Source organism: Penicillium canariense (genome assembly GCF_028826845.1).
Source record: "Penicillium canariense strain IBT 26290 chromosome Unknown utg000002l_segment0_segment0, whole genome shotgun sequence".
In the NCBI taxonomy this organism is placed as follows: domain Eukaryota; kingdom Fungi; phylum Ascomycota; class Eurotiomycetes; order Eurotiales; family Aspergillaceae; genus Penicillium; species Penicillium canariense.
The window spans coordinates 1,480,246-1,501,319 of NW_026622729.1; the positions used below are offsets into that span (position 1 = coordinate 1,480,246).

The 21,074-nt window shown below is 55.6% G+C and overlaps 8 protein-coding genes across 8 annotated transcripts; 5 read left to right on the top strand and 3 right to left on the bottom strand.

Annotated features, from left to right (window-relative positions):
- Positions 1–634: 634 nt before the first annotated feature.
- On the top strand, positions 635–3,207 carry kexB (kexin kexB; the record flags this gene model as incomplete). The annotated part of the gene is made up of 2 exons (XM_056685869.1): positions 635–2,382; positions 2,448–3,207. The coding sequence occupies 2 exons, from the start codon at positions 635–637 to the stop codon at positions 3,205–3,207; spliced, it is 2,508 nt and encodes an 835-aa protein (XP_056544611.1).
- A 586-nt stretch (positions 3,208–3,793) lies between these two features.
- On the top strand, positions 3,794–5,403 carry N7482_003745 (sorting nexin-4; the record flags this gene model as incomplete). The annotated part of the gene is made up of 2 exons (XM_056685870.1): positions 3,794–4,087; positions 4,213–5,403. 2 exons carry the CDS (start codon positions 3,794–3,796, stop codon positions 5,401–5,403), a joined length of 1,485 nt encoding a protein of 494 aa, XP_056544612.1.
- Positions 5,404–5,713: 310 nt separating this feature from the next.
- N7482_003746 (putative ubiquinone biosynthesis monooxgenase (Coq6)) lies at positions 5,714–7,304 on the top strand (the record flags this gene model as incomplete). Its single annotated transcript, XM_056685871.1, is given in 3 exon segments — positions 5,714–5,885; positions 5,949–6,890; positions 6,901–7,304. 3 exon segments carry the CDS (start codon positions 5,714–5,716, stop codon positions 7,302–7,304), a joined length of 1,518 nt encoding a protein of 505 aa, XP_056544613.1.
- A 638-nt stretch (positions 7,305–7,942) lies between these two features.
- Positions 7,943–9,780, bottom strand: N7482_003747 (histidine--tRNA ligase; the record flags this gene model as incomplete). Its single annotated transcript, XM_056685872.1, has 2 exons — positions 7,943–8,218; positions 8,275–9,780. 2 exons carry the CDS (start codon positions 9,778–9,780, stop codon positions 7,943–7,945), a joined length of 1,782 nt encoding a protein of 593 aa, XP_056544614.1.
- A 2,993-nt stretch (positions 9,781–12,773) lies between these two features.
- On the top strand, positions 12,774–15,276 carry creB (uncharacterized protein; the record flags this gene model as incomplete). The annotated part of the gene is made up of 4 exons (XM_056685873.1): positions 12,774–12,809; positions 12,959–13,096; positions 13,172–13,515; positions 13,569–15,276. The coding sequence occupies 4 exons, from the start codon at positions 12,774–12,776 to the stop codon at positions 15,274–15,276; spliced, it is 2,226 nt and encodes a 741-aa protein (XP_056544615.1).
- Positions 15,277–16,430: 1,154 nt separating this feature from the next.
- On the bottom strand, positions 16,431–17,000 carry N7482_003749 (YOS1 family protein; the record flags this gene model as incomplete). Its single annotated transcript, XM_056685874.1, has 4 exons — positions 16,431–16,486; positions 16,647–16,757; positions 16,857–16,916; positions 16,967–17,000. The coding sequence occupies 4 exons, from the start codon at positions 16,998–17,000 to the stop codon at positions 16,431–16,433; spliced, it is 261 nt and encodes an 86-aa protein (XP_056544616.1).
- A 135-nt stretch (positions 17,001–17,135) lies between these two features.
- On the top strand, positions 17,136–18,945 carry N7482_003750 (dolichyl-P-Man:Man(7)GlcNAc(2)-PP-dolichol alpha-1,6-mannosyltransferase; the record flags this gene model as incomplete). Its single annotated transcript, XM_056685875.1, has 3 exons — positions 17,136–17,145; positions 17,204–17,476; positions 17,537–18,945. The coding sequence occupies 3 exons, from the start codon at positions 17,136–17,138 to the stop codon at positions 18,943–18,945; spliced, it is 1,692 nt and encodes a 563-aa protein (XP_056544617.1).
- A 270-nt stretch (positions 18,946–19,215) lies between these two features.
- Positions 19,216–20,795, bottom strand: N7482_003751 (uncharacterized protein; the record flags this gene model as incomplete). Its single annotated transcript, XM_056685876.1, has 3 exons — positions 19,216–20,583; positions 20,648–20,707; positions 20,757–20,795. The coding sequence occupies 3 exons, from the start codon at positions 20,793–20,795 to the stop codon at positions 19,216–19,218; spliced, it is 1,467 nt and encodes a 488-aa protein (XP_056544618.1).
- Positions 20,796–21,074: the final 279 nt, after the last annotated feature.

Sequence of the window (21,074 nt, forward strand, 5' to 3'; positions counted from 1 at the left end):
GCACTCCCGACCGTGCGGAAAGATCACTCGACGTCTCTCTTCATTCCTTCTTAGCATAACAATAATGATTGTAGACTGGACGTCGATTGTATTCCGTACTCCGCAGTTACGATGTTCTTTGATGGCTTGCCGGCGAAACGTGGTGCCTAGTACTTCGTAGTCCTCTGTACCTCGTGGCTGGCTGGTCCCGTCCTTAGTACGTAAGCCTCAGCCTTTAACCCTTGGGTGCGCCTCGACCCCTAACCTGCCGTATGCAGAAGCAACCGTGGTCTTTCATGAAAGAAACAGCATCATAGGGGGCCATAGGAGAGCACTGCCTGCGAACACAACACAGACCCTTCCCCTCGAGCTGCCCCAACTTTGCCGCCCAGTCGGGTCCCGTGTTATTCTGGCTTCCCGACGATCCTCCTATTCTACTCTCTCTCTTTCTCCGCTTCCCCTTCCCCGTTATTCTCATTCTTCTCCTCGACCCTAAATCAACTCCTTTCGTTCCTCCTCCCTTCCTCCTCCCTGCCCTTTGTGCCACGAAAAAGGTCTGGCACCGTTCGTGGCAGCGCCCCCTACCGCCCGAACCAATCTCTGAGAGCAAGCGCGCTACCTTGCCTCCACCCGCCGAGCGGCCACTCTACCCATCATGCGTGTCGCTGGCGGCATTGCTGTCGTCCTCAGCTTGGTTGGCGCAGCCTCCGCATCCCTTCACCCCCGATCTCATGAATCTCGCGACTTCTTCGCCCTTCATCTCGACGATGCCACCCCTCCCGCCCATGTTGCACGGATGCTTGGTGCTCGACATGAGGGCCAGATCGGAGAGCTGCGAGGCCATCACACTTTCTCCCTGCCGCGCGAGCAGAGCTCGAACTTCAACGTCTTGTTAGATGATTTGAAATCCAGGCGAAAGCTTCGCCGTCGGTCGGGGGATGGCGCCGCATCTCGAAGTGAGGATCCGCTGGAGGGCATTCTATGGTCACAAAGGCTGGAGCCGCCCAGGCAAAGGCTGCAGAAGCGGATGCCGCCCCCTTCCAAGCACACCGTCGAGAGGGTCAGCCCCAGGGCTGACCTGAAGGCGCTGGAGCAACAGAGCAAGATGATGTCAACCTTGGGGATCACCGACCCGATATTTAAAAACCAATGGCATCTATACAACGTCCTGCAACCTGGCCATGATCTCAATGTTACAGGCATCTGGCTGGAGGGTATCACTGGTCATGGGGTGGCGACGGCTGTGGTTGATGATGGATTAGATATGGACAGCAACGACTTAAAACCAAACTATTTTGCCCAGGGCTCTTGGGATTTCAACGAACATGGGCCCGAGCCTCGACCTCTCCTTTATGATGACAAGCACGGTACGCGGTGCTCGGGCGAAATCGCAGCGGCGAAGAATGACGTGTGTGGTGTTGGTGTTGCATATGACAGCAAGGTATCCGGGATTCGAATTCTGTCCAAGGCGATTGACGACGTCGACGAAGCTGCAGCCATCAACTTTGCTTTCCAGGATAATGATATTTACTCATGCTCGTGGGGGCCCCCTGACGATGGTGCAACGATGGATGCGCCGGGGCTTTTGATCAAGCGCGCGATGGTCAATGGCGTGCAGCAAGGACGTGGTGGAAAGGGCTCGATTTTCGTGTTTGCTGCCGGAAACGGAGCTATGTTTGGCGACAACTGCAATTTCGACGGGTATACCAACAGCATTTACAGTGTCACTGTAGGTGCTATTGATCGTCAAGGAAACCACCCGACCTATTCGGAGTCCTGCTCAGCACAGCTAGTGGTCGCGTACAGCAGTGGGTCTGGAGATGCGATCCACACAACTGACGTTGGTGCGGACAAGTGCTACTCCCAGCACGGTGGCACGTCAGCGGCTGGTCCGCTCGCCGCAGGCTCGATTGCCCTTGCACTCAGCGCTCGGCCTGAGCTCACCTGGCGTGACATCCAATATTTGATGATCGAGTCTGCGGTACCAGTGAAGGAAAACGATGGCAGCTGGGTAGATCTGCCGTCTGGCAAGAAGTTCAGCCACGACTGGGGCTTTGGCAAGGTCGATACCTATTATTTGGTTCACAAGGCTCAGACCTGGGACCTTGTGAAGCCCCAGGCGTGGTTCAACTCTCCCTGGTTGCGTGTGCACAACAACATCCCCCAGGGCTCCCAGGGTCTGCTCAGTCGGTATGTGGTGACGGACGACCACCTCAAGGGTGCCAATTTTGGGAAGCTGGAGCATGTGACGGTCACAATGAACGTCAACCATACTCGTCGTGGTGATCTCAGTGTGGAACTGCGTAGCCCAAAGGGTATTATCAGTCATCTGAGTGTCGCTCGCGATAGCGATAATGAAAAATCCGGCTATGTTGACTGGACTTTCATGTCCGTCGCTCACTGGTAAGTGTCTTTCATCTGAGGATTGGACTTTCTTTGAGATCTTTTTTGGCTGATCTGCAAACTAGGGGTGAATCGCCTGTGGGAGAGTGGACGGTGATCGTCAAAGACTCTCAAGTCAACGAACACACTGGCGTCTTTATCGATTGGAGACTCAACCTCTGGGGTGAGTCCGTCGATGGAACTAATCAGCCGCTCCACCCGCTACCGGAGGAGAACGACGACGACCACCCTTACGAGGAAGCCCATGTGGCTACAACTACTGTTGAGCCTCTGCCAACAAAGACAGCCACTCCTACCAACCCTGACGACCACCATGACCGGCCTGTCAACCAAAAGCCCGGCGAGGCGTCCGAGACGGGATTCCCAGCCGAAGAATTGGAATCTACCATTACCGCCACTGCCACCAGCACCGCTTCTCCTACCTCCACCTCTGCGTCGGACCATTTGTCCAGCTACCTTCCCTCCTTCGGGGCTTCGAAGCGCACTCAGGTCTGGATCTACGCATCCTTGGGCATGATTATTGTCTTCTTCATCGGCCTGGGTGTCTACTTCCAGCTCCAGCGGCTTAAGCGCCGCCGCACCAACCCCAACGATGACTATGAGTTCGAAATGATCGAGGACGAAGACGAGATACACCCCATGGCTGGGGCAGCTGGTCGGCCTCAGCGTCGTGGTGGTGAACTGTATAATGCATTCGCCGGGGAGAGCGACGAGGAAATCTTCAGTGATGATGAGGAACCATACCGGGATCGTCTTGCCAATATCCCGGAGAAAGATGGCGAGGATGACTCGCCGAATGATCACCTTTTGTCTGAAAAGAGGTGATCCACGCTGTAAAGGTTATTTTCTCTTTTCTTCACTTCTTGCATTGGGTGCGGTTACTGTCATACGTGCTATATTGGGGATCATATCTATCTTACGGGCAGCATTTGTGTTCGCGCATAGAAGGGCCAGGCTGCCGGGAGTTTCTGTAAATTTTCCCCTGCTTTACATGTGCAAGGATGTAAAGGCAGTCTGCGCACAAAAGCAATTACTTGCATATCCAATAACCAAATAATATCAACAATCTTATAGAGTCAGAAAAATGTCTGCAGATCATCTTGCATAAGATCAATAAGAAGGCGGCTTCCGCCCACGCCGGGGGGGGGGGGTGGCAGGCGATAAAGCGGCGATGACGACGGTGCCGCTTTGGGGGGGCTCCGCCTTGGGGAAGGACGATCATCTGAATCCCACTGGCAGCTTCTCAGCTCCTCCCGCCTCAGCCCCCATTTAAACTGCTCCCCCCCGTCCCATCCTTGAGCACCTGGATTCTCTGGCCTTCTAGCATTTCTTGACCCCACTACTGAGCTTCAGCAACGACGTACGTTTCGCCGGGTGACCACGGCTAACCGACGCCCCTTCCCTTCCCGTCATGGATGAACACGACGACTTCGACAGCGTCTCCTGGAGGAATGACGCAGAGAGCGATGTCTCTCGACCTACCACCTCGGGCACAGACGCCGACGAGGCGCAAAGATATGATCAAAACACCAATGGCAAGCGGAGGATGAGCTCCGCACACGAAGAACCCCAGGCTGGCCCGCTAGCCGATGCTGTCGATCTCGCTGGTATCGGCGACGGCGTGTTGGAATGCCGCGTCGACTCGCCGCTAAAGGAGGGCGACGGTACAAAAGATGCATATATCTCCTACCTTGTTACAACTCATGTGAGTGCTACCGACTCCCTGGGGCCCTTCCCCAGGCGAAGCTGTGTTGCTATTGCTGCCTGCGCTGCGTTGGGATCCCCAACGTCTAACTCCAAGAACATATCACTGACGCATCTGCTCTCTAGACCGATTTCAAGTCATTCCAGAAACCCGAATTTAGTGTGCGGCGACGGTTTACCGATTTCTATTTTCTGTACAAGACGCTCTACCGCGAATATCCAGCCTGCGCTGTGCCCCCTCTTCCCGACAAGCACAAGATGGAGTACGTGCGAGGAGACCGATTCGGACCGGAGTTCACAACACGGCGATCATGGTCACTGCATCGCTTTCTGAAGCGCCTTACGCTGCATCCGGTGCTTCGCCGCGCCCCGCTGCTTATCATTTTCCTCGAGTCACCGGACTGGAATGCACATGTGCGGTTGCACTCGACACGCGGGTCGACAACTGCCTCGTCGGAAAATTCAGGGACTGGGATCTTCGATAATTTCACAGATACATTCGTCAACGCTTTTACTAAGGTGCACAAGCCGGATCGGCGGTTTATTGAGGTGAAGGAGAAGGCGGATAAGTTGGACGAAGATCTCTCGCACGTGGAAAAAACCGTCGCAAGGGTTGCGCGGCGCGAGTCTGATCTAGAGACGGATTACACGGAGCTGGCGACGCAGTTCCGCAAGCTTGTCCCTCTCGAGCCGGCTGTCGAAATGCCTTTGCAGGTGTTTGCCGCTTCGGTAGAGGAGACTGCGCGTGGGGTACATGAGTTGAGGGATCATACAGACCAGAACTACCTAGGCTCGTTGCGCGACATGGAAGCGTACATTCTCTCAGTTAAAGCGCTGTTAAGAACCCGGGAACAGAAGCAACTCGATTTCGAAGCTCTGGTCGATTACCGCAACAAGGCTGTCGCTGAGCGCGACTCGCTCGCTGCCAATCCGGCCGCTTACTATGCATCTAACCCACTTACTTCATCTCCTGCCTCCTTCATCCGTTCCAAGATGGAGGACATGCGCGGCGTTGACCATGAGCAATCTCGCCGCGAGCGTGTCCGAAAGCTTGAGTTACGCATCGACGAGCTTACCCGCGAAGTCGACTCAGCCAAAACCACGTCCGAGATGTTCGACGAAGAAGTCGTCCGCGAAGTAGCAGACTTTGAGCGCATCAAGGCGGTTGAGTTCCGCGATTCTCTCGGTGCCTTTGCCGAGTCCCACATTGACTTTTACCAAGGTGTCCTGTCTACCTGGGAGCGATTCATTGCAGAACTGGAGGGCGACTCTGATATGGGCCTCGAGTCTGACCCCCACACTGCTGGGCCGCGGTAGACAGGAGAGAGGACGTGCATGCACATTGGGTGGGGGTTTTGTCCATGACTTCGGATGCGTTTGGTATAGCTGTCCACGAACCGATCTCCTTAGCTAGCTTGTTTCTACCATTTTCATACCCGCAATATCATTACTTTTCTCTATGGTACAGCATCCAGGCACACGCACTCATCGTATGGTCTTCATTGCGTAGTTAGGTCCTACCGTGCGTGAGGAGTGATGTTTGATCTGTTTGCACCGGACCTATCGGGACGGAGCGTTTCGTGATCATTCATTCGACTTTCAGCGCAAATCCAATTCCTCAAACACCATGCGTCCAATCCCGCGAGCCGCCCTACGGCCATATGTCTGTCCGTCTTGCCGGCATGGCGTTGGCGCTGGTCGACGACGGTTCGGTACCCAGACCAACCAAGCCCCGGACATCTACGATGTTGTCTGCGTCGGGGGTGGCCCGGCGGGCCTAGGGCTTTTGGCGGCGCTGCGTAAGTGATACTGCCACCGAATACAAGCTTGTTGAACGGGGTTCTGATTGCTTTCAATTGTAGGAGCTTCTCCTATCACCTCAAAGCTTAAAGTTGCTCTCATCGAAAGCCAAGACCTCAACAAGGCGCGGTCCTGGAAAATGGACTCGGCCCAGTTCTCCAACCGAGTCAGCAGCCTGACACCCTCCTCCAAGGCTTTCTTGCAGAAAATCGGTGCTTGGGAGCACCTGGATATCCAGCGTGTGCAGGACTATCAAGAGATGCAGGTGTGGGATGGCGAGACCGGGTCCCGAATATCGTTTGACTGGTCGATGGAGACTCCCGCGTTTGAAGCTATGCGCACTGTGGCGACGATGACGGAAAATTCGAACCTGGTGCGCGGCTTGCTGGGGCGAATTACGGCATCGGGAGAGGAAAATCTGACCCTTTTCTCGAATACTACTGTTGCTGGGATTGAGAATGGGTCGGATTCCCCAACCAACGGACCTGACCTGTCGGCGTGGCCTGTTCTCTCCATTAAACCAACAGGAGCTGGTGCAGAGGCACAATCATCGTCCCGTATTGCAGCCAGGCTTCTAGTTGGCGCCGATGGGATCAACAGTCCTGTGCGCTCGTTCGCCGATATCACCACCCAGGGCTGGGACTATAACCGGCACGGCATTGTCGCTACTCTCGCCCTCGCAGACCCCGAGACTCCTCCATTCCCCGCCAACATGCGCACAGCTTACCAGCGCTTCCTCCCCGCCCTTGGTGGCCCAATTGCTCTGCTCCCCCTGCCAAACAATCACGCCACGCTCGTCTGGTCCACAACCCCCGAGCATGCTGCATACCTCAAGTCCCTCCCCACACCTGCCTTCCTGGCTATGGTCAACGCTGCCTTCCGGCTGTCCGGAACTGACCTCAAGTACATGATGGGTATGGCACCGCCATCCTCAGATCCCTCGCCCCACGAGGACGAGCTGTCCTGGCGCCTCCAGCACACCCCCTCCCTGCACACATCCCCCCGTCGCAACAGGCGTGCAAGCAGGCACAGTCGCATCCTTCCCGCTGCGCTTCCGCCACGCAGCGCAATACATCTCCCCGCGGGTCGCCCTCGTTGGCGACGCAGCGCACGTGATCCACCCGCTAGCTGGCCAGGGCTTGAACTTGGGCCTTGCGGATGTTGCTGCGCTCTCGCAGACGATCGAGTATGCCGTGTCTCACGGCATGGATATTGGCGATCTCCTCACTCTTGAGCGGTACTCCTCCGAGCGGTATTTGACCAATGCCAAGATTGGGGGAGCGTGCGATCTGCTGCATAAGATGTATAATATCCCCGGTCATGGTCCTGTTACCTGGGCGCGCAGCTTGGGTCTGGACGTCATTGATAAGCTGCCGTTTGTCAAGTCATTCTTGATGAAGAATGCCGAGGGCTATTAGGTGTGGCCGAAAGTGGTGGCGCTTCCGGTTCTTTTTACAATCGGAGTTGAAAACAGATATCCCTTAGGTTGAACAATTAACCACTTCTTTCCATAACCGTATCACCACAAGCCATAATCCATATTTAGCTAAGCCGTTCCGGAAAAGTAGAGCATTTTCCCCCCAGAAGATTGCTGACGTAGGATAGGTAGCTGTATATTTTACGTATCTCCTTTAGATTGATGCCCTCTGTGCCTTCCTCACATGTTGACCCTCTAGCCCAAGCATCTCTCGATCACCATCTCTCGAATCGTAAAGTACAGTAATGTAAAACCCATCTTTGCGATTTATTCAGTTTATAAAAGACTATATCTTTCTAAGAAGCCGGTGTATAATGTATTGGGTATAGGCAACTCCGCTATATGTGGCTTGGGCGATGGAACCCCCCGACTTTTCCAGGTGCGTGATCAGCAGGGTTCCCAGTGACTTGGGCACTTGCAAAAGAGAAAGGGAGACGGTGTCTATATTTTAGAGAGAAAAGGGTAATGCTAAGCGGTCGAACCATGGCCGAAGTGGGTAACAAAGAGACGATGAAGGGGAACAAAAAGAAAAGAAAAAACAAACGCCCGATCCTTTACTTTTTGCAATGCAGAAGGGGGTCAAACCTGCACGCCCTGCAGCTGCTGCGCCAAGCTGACAACAGAGCCGCCCTGTTTCCGGACAAGGCGGGACTGCACCTCGGAGATGAGCGAAGCCAGATCAACCTCCACACCCTCCTTCTCGGGGTGGTCCTTGTCCAGACCCATCTCCTTGATCTTGACCTTGCCGGCGGCCAGCTCGTCTTCGCCGATGATGACGCCGAAGGGAATGCCGCCGTCTTCGGCAGCCTTGAATTGCTGCATTGGCTTGGGCTTGAGCTTGTACGAGAACTCGGCCTGAGACGGATTAGTCTGCATGCTCAGAGCGAAAAGAGGAGTGCTAAGTTATTTACCTTGATACCGGCGCTCCACAGCTTCTGGCAGATCTCCATACGCTCCTTGAGCATACCGGTAAAGCCCTTGCCGCCGAAAGCCATGACAAGAACATCCACCTCGCTATTTCGGAGAGTCTTGGCACTCTGTTCACGCTCGAGGCGTGCCTTGGTGATAGAGAAGATGCGGTCGACACCGAATGAAACGCCAACGCAGGGAATTTGCGCCTTGGGCAGGAACATACCCACCAGATTATCGTAGCGTCCACCCGCAGCAACACTGCCAACGCCAAGAGTAGGGTCATTGGACCGGTCATCATCCTCGGAGTTCTTCGACTTGTCCTTCTTGCCGGACTTCTGCAGCTTCTGGGCCTCCGGGGCATCAGACTGCACAGCGGGGGCGGAGCCCTCGGTGACAACCTCGTAGATCACGCCAGTATAGTAATCCAATCCACGGGCCAAAGACATATCGAACGAGATCTTATCCAGCACATTGAATGCCTCCAAGTAGTCCATCATCAGGGCCATGTCATCCAGGCCGGCCTTGGCAGAGGCGTTGGCAGTAAGCCTCTCATCCTGGAGCAGCTTGTTCAGCAGTTCACGCCCGCCCTTGTTCATGACGTAGGTCTCGATGAGATCCGCCACAGCACCATCCAGGCCCTTCTGCTCAACCATTTCCTTACGCACGTCCGCCCACGGCATCTTATCCAGCTTGTCGACGGCACTCGAGATAGGCCGAATCTTGTCCTCGGGCACGCCGCAGACCTGGAACACGCCGTCCAGAATCTTGCGGTGGTTGATCTTGATGGTATATTGGCCGTTCCAGCCCAGCTCCTCAAATACTTCGCTGACAATGCGCATAACCTCGGCGTCGGGCACCATAGCGTCGAAGGTACCAGCGATGTCGAAGTCGCACTGGTAGAACTCACGCATACGGCCCTTGCTGACGGCCGGCTGGTCTCGGCGGTACACCTTCGCAATGTGGTAGCGCTTGATGCTGCGGATATCAGGGTTCATGGCGAGCCACCGCGCAAAAGGAACCGTCAGGTCGTAGCGCAGCGAGCAGATCTCGCCGCCCTGGTCCTGGAGGTCGTAAATGAGCTTGGAGTCCTCACCATACTTGCCGGCCAGGATCTCACGCAGCTCAAAGACAGGGGTATCGAGGGCGGTGCCACCGTGGCGCTTGAAAACGTCGGCGATGGTGGTGAAGATGCGGTCCCGGAGGATGGCGTCGGAACCGCACCAGTCCTTGGTGCCCTTAGGGGTCTTGAGGTTGAACGAGGGACCCTTATCTTTGCCCATTGTGTTGATCTCCGCGGCGAAATGAGGGATTGAGGAAAAGAAACGAGTGCGGCGGGGAAGATTTGGATGGTGGGGGATGGTGGGGACACGGAGACAAATTTGATTCGAGGCGGCGGCGCGCTGGCGTTGTGCTGGCAGATGAGTCACGCGAACGAGAGAGACCGCGCCGGAGGAGTCGACAATTGCTCGTCGTGCTGAGCGTAGAGAAGCAGGAAGGCCCGTCATAAGAGCGTCGCGAGCTTTCGCGATAAAAGTTGTTGCCAGAATTGGTTGGTCGGGCCTTTTTCCTGCTTCGGGGAGGTTTTTCCGGAGGTTTATCCGGGCCTGCTAAGTATTCCATATACACCTGCAGAGAGATAATCTGGGACCATAAAAGCTAAGGAAAGTGGAACATAGCTTCAAAAGAAAGAACCTAGATTTATTCGAGTTCTTGCTATCTGAAGACTCCCATATTCGGGAAAGGGTGGCGGTGTTGTTCATCGAGCTATATCGCCAGAAAGAAATCCAGGGGAGTACTACAAGAAGAACCCTGGACTACTAGGTATGTAATATATTCCACCAGGCACTTTCCCTGTGTTTAACTCAGCTTTCTTCCGATGCTTAGAGCATGCACCTAGATAGTTTCGATTAGTGTGGCTAATGATGTCATAGTCAATACTAAGGTTGGGCCCAACTCCTGCAGGAGTTGATCGTGTCCCATAAGTACCGGCATTTTTCATTTGATAACCCATAAGCTTCATAGGTGAGGATGCTAGCTTACCTAGAAATGGCAGGCTTACGCCATAAGTTATTGAGGTTATCAAGTGTATAGGTACCTACGAGAATAGGGGCAGGTTTAACATAGCAACAAGGCAATTGGCTCGATCGATATACCCAGGCACCAAGCAACGGCGATTGATTCAAGGATCTGATACCTTTCTAACTCAGTAAAGCCTGTATACGGGGTGAGCGACAACTCTGGGTAATAACTACCAAGACAGACCGATATTGATTAATCGTGAGAGCGAAATAAATTAATGGTTGCCCAATCCGCGAATCAGATTGTCGAGTCGCCAAATGGGCGTGGATAAGGATGAGACCCTACGACAAAAAAGACGATCGCCGCCAATCAAAAAGCCTCGGACTTGGGGTTAATTAGACCTGGACACAAATTGATCTCATAGAAAGGGCGAAAGAAACACGCCTCGTGTAGCCCATCGAGGGCCGACAGACTAGACTGACTCCTGTCAGCCTTCAACCTTTCGCCCGTCCTCGGGTAACTCCTTCGGGTCTGCCAAGCAGACCAGCACCGCGGAGGCTGCGGTGTTGTCCTTGCGCAGGTCTAGCCTCGCGTACCCAATGCCAATGCAACGGGGACTATCTCCCTCGCGCCACAGGGCCGACGGCGATTGAATCAGCCTGCGGAGGGCCACCCCCACTATGATGTACATGCATCCCGGGCAACAGAGATGTTTGATTCAGCTGTGCGGTAGGGCAATCTGCATCAGCCAGCCTCCAACCTTGGCCCGCCGCCTTGGTCACCCTGCAACCTCTGCGCCCCTCTTCCAATACGCGATTGATGGCCGGCCGAATGCGCCCAGGCGGGGGAGGCGTGTTCAGACCCCTACTGTGAGAATGGAAGAGAGGCCCCTCCCTCGACCAGTGCGGTGTCTCCGTACACGTCTCGAGACCGATGGCGTACACCAGGTCGCGGTCCGGGGGCACAGTCAGTCCTTTGGAGGTTTAGCACGCGCGCTGGGCTCCGCAAGGGGCCACTATCATTGACAACACAGGTGGGCGCACACTACTGTATCATTTCTGGGGGCGCTGGCGCTGCCAGCTCGGAAAGTCGCCGCCCATCTGAGTTGTATGGGAGTGCGTGGGCCGCGCGGCCGCAGGGATTCGGGGTGATCTTGATTCTTGATGGAAGGGTTCTGTATGCTCCTTGCAGCACGATTTGATGATTTGGAGGTGTTTGGCCCCCGCTGGAATGATGGAGGGTCAGACTGACGGTGGAGGTACTGGAGCGGTTACCGTGACCAGTCGGGCGCCGTGGACCGTAGGAAGGCGCCCGGATTCGAAGGACTCCACCGCCACCCTCTCCACGACAGCGACGATCATTGGCCGTTGTGGCACGCCATGCGAGGGGCGGATACATGGCCCGTGAGCAGCAGCGGGCACGAGCCAATCAGTGTGGACAAGTTGAGGGGGAGTTCCAGAGTTCATCGGCCAGGCAGCGAAATGGGGGAAGGACGTTCCATGGCTGTGGGGGCTCCGCTGGGGAAGGAAGGTGGGAAAAGAACACGAGCGAGCCTCATGGCGGTGGCCGGCCACTTCGGACTCCGTTCCCCTTCCCCTCTACAGGACCCGCCCGATAGATCTGGCACACGTTGTGCTATCGTGGAGGGTCATGTTCGAGTCGTGCAGCACCGCACAAATCGGCGATTGGCCCAGTACCTGCCGAGAACTCCACGTGGCTCGAGCATGTCGCGGCACTGACGGGCCACTTTGTCCGCTCCAGACGGGACTAGTGACAATGTAGTTAGTCCAGGACCGTTCGCTAAGCGTCTACTTTGTACTCCGCAGTCGCTTTACAGGTCAAGTCAGTCGGCCAAAGCCATGCCGGAGGCTTTTCTGGACGCTTCCGCTGCAGGCTGCGCGAAATCCAACAGCCGTCAGTCATCCACAGCCATCGATTTGCGCTGCTGTACCAAGTAGAGAAGCCCAGAGGTTCCAATCGGTCCCTCACTTCCCAAGGGGCTGGTACGGTGAATTCCATCGCTCCTCATATAAACTGTTGTAGTACTTAGCCCGTCCGAGAAGTGCTCACTAACTTGCTCCGCTCCGTCATCGTCCTGGCTCTGCTCTGCTCTCTCCGGCTTTTCTAATCCTCCAGCCTTCGTGGCAGCGCGCCACCAACCCTGATTCCTTCTCCCGTTCCCTTCAACCCCCATTCTCCTCCGGCTGGCGGTTCCTGCGTTCCTGTTCCGGGTTCTAGACACTTCCGGCGTGGCTTTCCCCGGACCGCCCTCTCCGCGACTCAACGTTCCTGAATTTCCTCCCCGATTTACCCCAACCTACCTCTCGTCCACCCTGTGCTTCTCCTCTCCCTCTCCCTCTCCCTCTCCTCCCCCCTCGGCGACCCGACCCTTCGCTCATGTCCCTCCTTGGTTGCGACCGGTAAATCGTTCTCGCCTCTCCATGCCGCCGCGCGCGACCGACGAGGACACACATCGATCATGAAGGGGCTCTTCCTCCCTCGCCGGAGCAATGGGGTAAGCGACTCGATCCCGACATCAACTCTCCCCGCCGGTAGCACCGCAGCCAAGACGTGCCCCCCAGGCCCTCCCAGGGTCCCCAAGCCCCTCGTTGCTGCTCGCGGGACCATTTGGTTGAGAACCGCCACTGACGGTTCCTCGCACAGACTCCGACCAACCCTTCCCCCGCGACGCCACCCAAGAAAGACCCCCAGATGCCGCAGATCTCCCCGCTCGAGAAGAGGTTACAGGACATGGGGCCGCTTCGAGGCGATGGCAGTGACAAGTTTTATGGCATGGAAAACGTGAGACTCCCGCTCAGTCATTTCACTAGGCCGATGGGATGAGGGCGTGATGCTGACCTGACAATGCGCCTTCAGTACGGAAACACCTGCTATTGCAATTCAATCCTCCAATGTCTCTATTACTCCGTTCCCTTTCGCGAGGCGGTGATCAATTACCCGCAGCGTACCCCCGTGGAGAGCCTCGAGGCGGCGCTGGCCAAGAACCTTCGGTACCAAAACCCCAATGCGCACTTGGAGGCTGAGGCACAAGCAGCCAAGCAGAAGGCGGCGGCTCCGGCGTCCTCAGCGCGCCAAGCGGGCGTACCTCCCAACCAACCCCAGAAGCCGGAAGACAAGGATTCGCCTGAATACAAGAAGAAGGTCGCGCTCCAGACCCTTCCCTTGATGGAGACCAAGAACAATGCTGCGAGTTATGGCATGTCGGAATCCCTTTTACATCACTGAAGGATATATTCGAGTCGCTGGTGGGCAGCCAGTCTCGGATTGGAGTGATTCGGCCCCAGCAGTTCTTGGACGTGCTGCGGCGGGAGCATGAAATGTTCCGGACAGCCATGCACCAGGATGCTCATGAGTTCTTGAATCTACTGCTGAATGAGGTGGTGTCGAACGTGGAGGCGGAAGCGACGAAGCAAGCATTCTCGGAGAAGGCGCTCCCGCCGCCGCCCTCCGATAGCGCAGACTCTTTGGGACTGTTGACCGCCAGCACAGGCTCCAAGTCTCCAAACACGACGAGGTGGGTCCATGAGCTATTCGAAGGCACATTGACCTCGGAAACCAAGTGCTTGACTTGCGAGAAGGTCTCACAACGCGATGAGGTGTTCTTGGATCTTTCGGTCGATCTGGAGCAGCATTCATCCGTAACCTCTTGTCTTCGAAAATTCTCTGCGGAGGAGATGCTGTGCGAGCGGAACAAGTTCCACTGTGACAACTGCGGTGGCCTCCAGGAGGCCGAAAAGCGCATGAAGATCAAGCGCCTGCCCCGTGTGCTGGCCTTGCACCTCAAACGCTTTAAGTATACGGAAGACCTGCAGCGACTGCAAAAGCTCTTCCATCGGGTCGTCTACCCTTATCATCTCCGGCTTTTCAACACGTCCGACGATGCCGAGGATCCGGATCGGCTTTACGAGTTGTATGCGGTTGTCGTCCACATCGGCGGCGGACCGTATCATGGTCATTACGTGGCCATCATCAAGACCGAAGATCGCGGCTGGTTACTGTTCGACGATGAGCTTGTGGAACCGGTCGATAAGAACTACGTTCGGAATTTCTTCGGTGATCGCCCCGGGCTGGCCTGTGCATACGTTCTATTCTACCAGGAGACCACGCTTGAGGCTGTCATGCGGGAGCAAGCTCAGGAGGACCAGGCGTCCACCGCGGCCGCTGCTGAAGCTGGCGATATCGGGAGATCTAACGGACACCCGGCGTCCCCGAATAACCTGGTTCAAGTGCATAGCGCCAGTTACGTCCCTTCCGAAGACCCGAATCGGTTTACTCCCATCAGCAAAATGACGACCGCCCCTCAACTGGAACCTCACCACGAACACCCAGAGTCCGATTCGTCCTCCCAACAACCCGTTCAGCCCGCTCAACCTCAACCACCGCTGCCAGCAATCCCTGACGACCCACCGCCTCGCCTGAGTCCGAAAAAGAGCGATGTGCAGTCAAAGAAGGAGAAGGCTCGAGAGGAAAAGGAGCGCCGAGCAGCGGAAAAGGAGCGGGAACGGAACGAAAAGGCTCGCCGCAAAGAGCTCGGGCTACATCAACAAATGGACGCCAGGCGGGAAGCTGACGAACTTCGAAGGGCTATTGAGGCCAGCAAGGCCGACGCCGCTGACCTTGGTCCCGAGAATGGGTCCCCCAGAAAGTCCTCCAGCTTGAGCTTCCTTCGGCGCAGCAGCCGCAGCCTGAGCCACCGCCTCAGCAAGGACAAAGAACCTCGTATGTCGACTTCGGATCTGGTGCCCACACCAGTTCCCGAAGCCCCGGCCAAAGAGGCAGAGCCTGAACAGCCACCAGTGCCCCTAACGGATACCCCGGGTCTCTCTAACCCAAAGATGCCCTCGCGAGTCCTGGTACCCCCACCGCCACCGATCCCCAAGGACACCAAGGACACCAAGAACGAAAAGACTGGCCAAACCCACCGATGGAGGTCGCTCAGCTTCAAAAAGGCATCATCATGAACGGCAGACCATTATGTATTCCAAGGACCTTTTCTTTTTCTTGCATCTGCCAGCTTTGAGTCGCGTTTCACGGAGATACCCCCCACCCCCAAACACCAGCACCATCATCATGCACATATAAACGCAATTTGCTTCTTGCACATAGCTTTGCGTGGATGTAACATCACTATTTTCACCATATGCGCCATGCTTCGTCCGTCCGCCCCATTCTCCTGTTGGACGGTCGAGCACCCGCAGGGCCTTGAGGTCCCAGTGGACTCTGGTCTTCCACCAGCTATGTCTTTCTAGACTCTCTTGGATTTTCCACCATGGCTGTTTCTTCTTCATTTTCTCCTGCTGCTTTGCTGATTTCTGTAACATGTACGGTGGCATGATACCTTCGCCGGCGAGGTTTGTCTGTCCTCTATCTGGCCTGAAAGGAGGCGTTATTCAAACTTTTCAATCTTTCTAATTTTGTCATGATCTTGGGATTGCAAATGCAGGCAAGCATTGGATCTGGCTATATCGAATGGCGTTCAATTTCCCTTTTCTTCTCTTGTCCCTTCTGCCGAGCCGTGAGCGAATTCTCCCTTGGTCTTAATTGCATGCCGGTTTTTATGCCGTTTTCACACCCCATTACCTTGCAAATGTGGCCAAGTAGCTTATGATATTCCCGAACTTGCTATATTTACCAGGACTGTGTAATCATTCAACTGAATTGCAAGTGCTATTCTGTCTTATCTGAACATTCTCTTTTGAGTTGATTGGATTGTGGGTATATACAAGTCGGTTGGGAATTTGAGGAGGACTAGAGAACAACACATGGACTGGACCTCGGCGTTCCTATCCATGCAGAAATACACAATCAGAAGAGCCATGCCCAGGAAACAAGAGCCATGCCCAGGAAACCATCCTGTCCATTCTCCCGGAAACACCTAGATCAATACTCTCCTCCACCCACCGGCTCTAGTATGTTGTCTGCTCGTGTACGTCGTGCCGCATTGATTTTGTGGCTGAAAAAAAACCTAGGCTGCAAAGCCTAGATTCGCTCAAATAACGGAAAAGGTGCCGCAATACAGGGGCGTCGCAAAGGAAACGAGAGGTAGCTGTCGCGAGGTTGTCACCTGCTCTGCCTGTATAGCAGCTCGGCAAAAGAAGTCGGGCGGGAAGTGGAATCAACCGAGGATGAGCTCGTAGACGATGATGATTGCGTTGATGATGATGAGCGGTACTATGGTCACATTTGCGCATTAGCTGGGAACTTGAAAGCCTTGCTGCCTGCCTGCACTACCGTCGAGAAAATGGCATTGCATGCCTGCTCTCTCGCATCGGAAATAGATGTCAAGGCTAAGCGTAGCACAAGGGGGCTATTTTAAAGGGAGGCCACCTACTCCGCATCACTGTCCGCACACTAGCAATCAAATTGACCGACTTCGCCTTCACGCTGGTGCTATCGTAGGTCGCGCCGAAGCCTGGCTCAGCTTGCGTGCGGCCCCAGCCAACTGTTGGATTCCATATATATTAGCTTCACCTGAGCACAGATACCATTCACAAGAGTTGTGCGATTGCATAGCACAAGCGCGGGACAGGGGGCCACGAACTGCGAGCGAGGAAGCGGTCCTCGGAGAGGATGGCGATGGAGTTGATGATGAGGACGACGACTAGGAGGGCGATCAGCATGAGCCAGATTCGAAAGCAGAAATTGACTCACCGTAAACAAGCTTCCCAAGACCGAAGAGCAGCATGGTTGCTCGTTGGGGGGAAAGGGTGCTATGGGCGGAGTCGAATTGATTGAAGGTCGGAGTTGATAAGACGAGTTGAGGTGCGGCGGAAGCGCCAGATCTCCGGATCAACCACTCGTCCTTGCCGATGCAGCCACCATGAGACAGGGTCAGTCCGGCCCAACCGAACGTCCACATATAGAAGCCAATAGCTAATATCTATGCAGCATGGGTTGGACTCGTGTTCTTGCTGGCGGGTTTGATTCTGCTGCACCTTTTTGTCGCGCCGTACACCAAGGTCGAAGAGTCGTTCCATGTCCAGGCTACCCATGACATCCTCGCGCACGGGTTTCCTTTCAACGCCACCGCCAATCGCAGTAAATATGACCACTTCGAGTTTCCAGGCGCTGTGCCTAGGACTGCGGTTGGTGCGACGATCCTCTCTGGGTTATCGCCTCAGCTGACGGCAGCTTGGACGGGAGTAAATCGGCAGATCTGGGGTAGGAGCTTGCTATACTTGCATCCCACTGTTGATGATTCAAGCTAATTGCTGTCTGTAGCCCGAGCTGTTCTAGGCTTGTACAATGCCGTTGCTCTAGGCGTCTTCGCCCATGGCTTACGGAAAAGTTTCGGCCAGACTGTAGCTGTGTGGTACCTTCTGTTTCAGAGCAGCCAGTTCCACCTCATCTACTACGCCTCGCGGCCGCTATCAAACATATTCGCCTTTGGGCTGACAACCGTAGCGATGCGGTGTCTCTTGCCCGACTCAATCTCCCAATGGGGGGGTCGTGCCGGCGCGCGCGGTGGTAGATTGAGCCTGTGTCTGCTCACTATGGCGGGCGTGATCTTCCGCGCCGAACTAGCTATTCTGGTCGCATTTACGGCTCTGTTCTTGCTTGCCACGCATCGCGCACGGCTTTTCTCAGATGTTGCTGTTGCCGGCCTCGCGGGTCTTACGAGTGGGCTCATTCTTACTGTTTGCATCGACAGTATGTTCTGGAACCAGCTCGTCTGGCCCGAACTAAACGCGTTCCTATTCAACGTTGTCGAAGGTCAGTCCTCAGCCTGGGGCACGGAGCCTTTCTACTTTTACTTCGTGAACGCGCTCCCTCGACTTCTGCTTAACCCGCTGATCTACCTCCTCGCCATCCCGATTACGCTGCGCAATCCCGCTCTGCGGCGGCCCATTCTCCCGCTCCTTGCGCCATGCATGGCCTTCGTGACGCTGTATAGTGCCCAACCGCACAAGGAGTGGCGCTTTATTATCTATGTCGTTCCGGTTCTCACTGCTACAGCTGCTCTCGGGGCTGGTTATCTCTGGACTCGGCGTAGCCGATCTGCATTTGCTTATATCGCGTCTCACCTCCTGGTTCTCTCGACCGTGGCGGCTTTCCTGCTGTCCAATCTGGCGCTTCTGCCTGCCTCAGCAGCGAACTACCCTGGTGCTCATGCTTTGAATGCACTCCACCGCTACCATGAGCAGCAGTCCTTGTCCAGCGGTGCTTCAGTCTACCTTGGGAACCTGGCCTGCCAAACTGGCGTCACGCGGTTCTTGCAACGATCTCCCGAACAGGGCTGGAGCTATGACAAGACCGAGGACGAAAACACCAAGTCCACCGGGAAATTCTGGGACCAGTTCGACTACGTTCTTGTCGAGGCTTCTGCGGACCCTGAGTTCAGGGATGCTGATGAGACTCGTCTGCACAGTGCACTCCCCTCTTCGCAATGGGAGACAGCCGAGGTTGTCGACGGCTTTGTTGGCATTTCTATCCTGAGACCAGGAGCTCCTGCCGCTAGGGTTGCGGAGCAACGGATTCTGGCCAAGTTGACCGGGGAGTCTTTAGTACGTGTCTACGAAAAAGTGCGAGATTTTGTGAGGAAGCTTGTATTGCGCGGCTGGTGGGTCGAGTTGAAGATGAGACCGAGGGTCAAGGTTCTCAAACGGGTTCAAGGGGATTCGAGCATATGAAATGGGGAAAGAAAGCTATGTGGTCCCAAATATGTACTCGCTTAGGTTATATACCAAGATTTGAGAGTAAACTTATTCCATCGACCAACAGGTTATGTATTTATCCCGTAGAATTGACAAAAATATCCACAGTTGAGCCCATCTCGACTCTACGTAACGCACCAGGCACTTAGATCAAAGGAAGTACATGCAGCAGGGTATTATGTATCATGAAAGATCTCCACCCTCACCAGGAGCAGACCAATAAACAAAATGGAACTTCGGCGCATCTCACAGGCCGCCCGGAGGGCCGTCTAATCGGGCGATGCGAGACTCTAGATCCCGCACCCAGGGCTCAACGGTCTCGACATTCGAGCGCAGGGCGGCCTCGCCCTGCTTCATCTTCGTCTCCACGGCCGTAAGGCCTTCACGCCACTGCTCGATCTCCGAGGCCATCTCCGCGTGCCGTTTCTCAAGCTCGTTGAGAAGGTCAGCCGCGTGGGCGGCGCCGGCGTGGCAGGCACGTAGAGAGCGGAGACGCTCCAGCACGCTTGGTAATAAGGGGTGCAGGGACTGGATGGTTGGGAGGGTAGCGTAGAGGGCCTGGATCTTGGCGGTCTGCTCGTCATCAGCGGTGCCGAGACCGTCCGCCGTAGGCGCAGCGTCCGCATCGGAGCCTGAAGCAATGCGAGCGGCCTGGGCAGCCTTTGCGGCGTCGGCTGCACGCCTGCGAGCAGAGGCGAGGGCTTCGGCGTCAGTGGTCAACTTGCGGACTCGCGTGGAGAGAGCTTCTAGGTGCGGAGTTGTTAGGCTTGGAACGGTACTGGGACCGCCAGAGGCAGGGTTTGCGCCGACGAGAAGACCGGTGAGGGTTGAGAGGCGGGAGGTCATTTGGTCCAGCGCAGGGAGCACCGGCTGTAGGGCGGGCTCGCTGATGCCGTCGCCGATGAATGGGTTCGAAGAGCTCGAGATGCCCATTGATGCTTCAAGAAGTGCCAGCCGGCCTTCAAACGCAGCCGCATGAGAAAGAAGGCCCGCAGCTGGTGCGGTAGACGGTACGGGTGTAACAGCGGTTGTTGCGGAGCCCTTTTCCGGGGACTGTGCCTTTAATGTATCTGCGCCAGGCCCCGAAGAACTCTGAGGCCCGGTCTCAAGCTTCCGGGTGAGCACTGCTGCCGCCGAGTACGATGAAGACTGGCCACCTCGCGAGGAGGCATGCAAATTGTCCAGCGCGCGGCTCAACTCCGCAACGCCGTCGCCCAGCGCCTTCTCTCCGGGCTTATCAGCTGCAGATGTAGCCTGGGCCTTCTCGGCCTCATTTTGTCCCGAACGAGACTGATTTGCCATTTGCACCTTGAGATCTTCCACCTCTCGTCGCAGGCGTGCCAGCCGCCGCTCGAGCGACTCGTCCTCGCTATCACTCAAGTCACCGACTTCCTCGGTGCCGTCCTCACGTCTCCGTCGTCGGCGATGATTTTTGTCTTTACTGCGATACGCTTGGCGCTTCATGGAAATGCTGTCGGAAAAATTGGCGTCGCGAGCGTCGACCGCCGCGCCCATGAAGTGCAAACGCGCCTGGTCCGCGTCCACACCCTCGCGGTCGATGTCGGAGCTGAAACCGGTGTCATCATGATCGGAATCGGTGCGAACAGTGGTGGTCTGGGTTCGAGTGCGATTGTTAGCTTTGACCTATGCCGCTTGCTGCAGGTTATGCTAGACTCACGGGGACGGTGGATGCCTCGTCGGTCAAATCAGGGGTTTCATAGATATCCGGCGCCGGGTCCTAGGATTCTGTTAGTGGTTAAAATAGATACATCATATTGAGGACTCACCAGATCGGGTAAACCGGCGTATTTCTTGCTGAATGCCATGGCGGTGGAGGTGGGGGGAGGAGACTCAAAACAATGGAAGCACTATTGAGGAACTATATCCCGAGTCGCGGATGATTGACAGCCTCAGGCAGTAAGGCATACAGGCACGGGAAACCGACGGACCCGCCGACATCATAGGTTCGCTGATTCAGCATGCACGTGTCAGCCTCGGGAGAACCACATGCGCAAGAGCAACAGGCAAAGGTATATAATAGGGAGGCCGAGCGACCAGTACCTACGTAGTTTCTGTTGCTCTCTCCTTTAATCTCTCCAGAACTT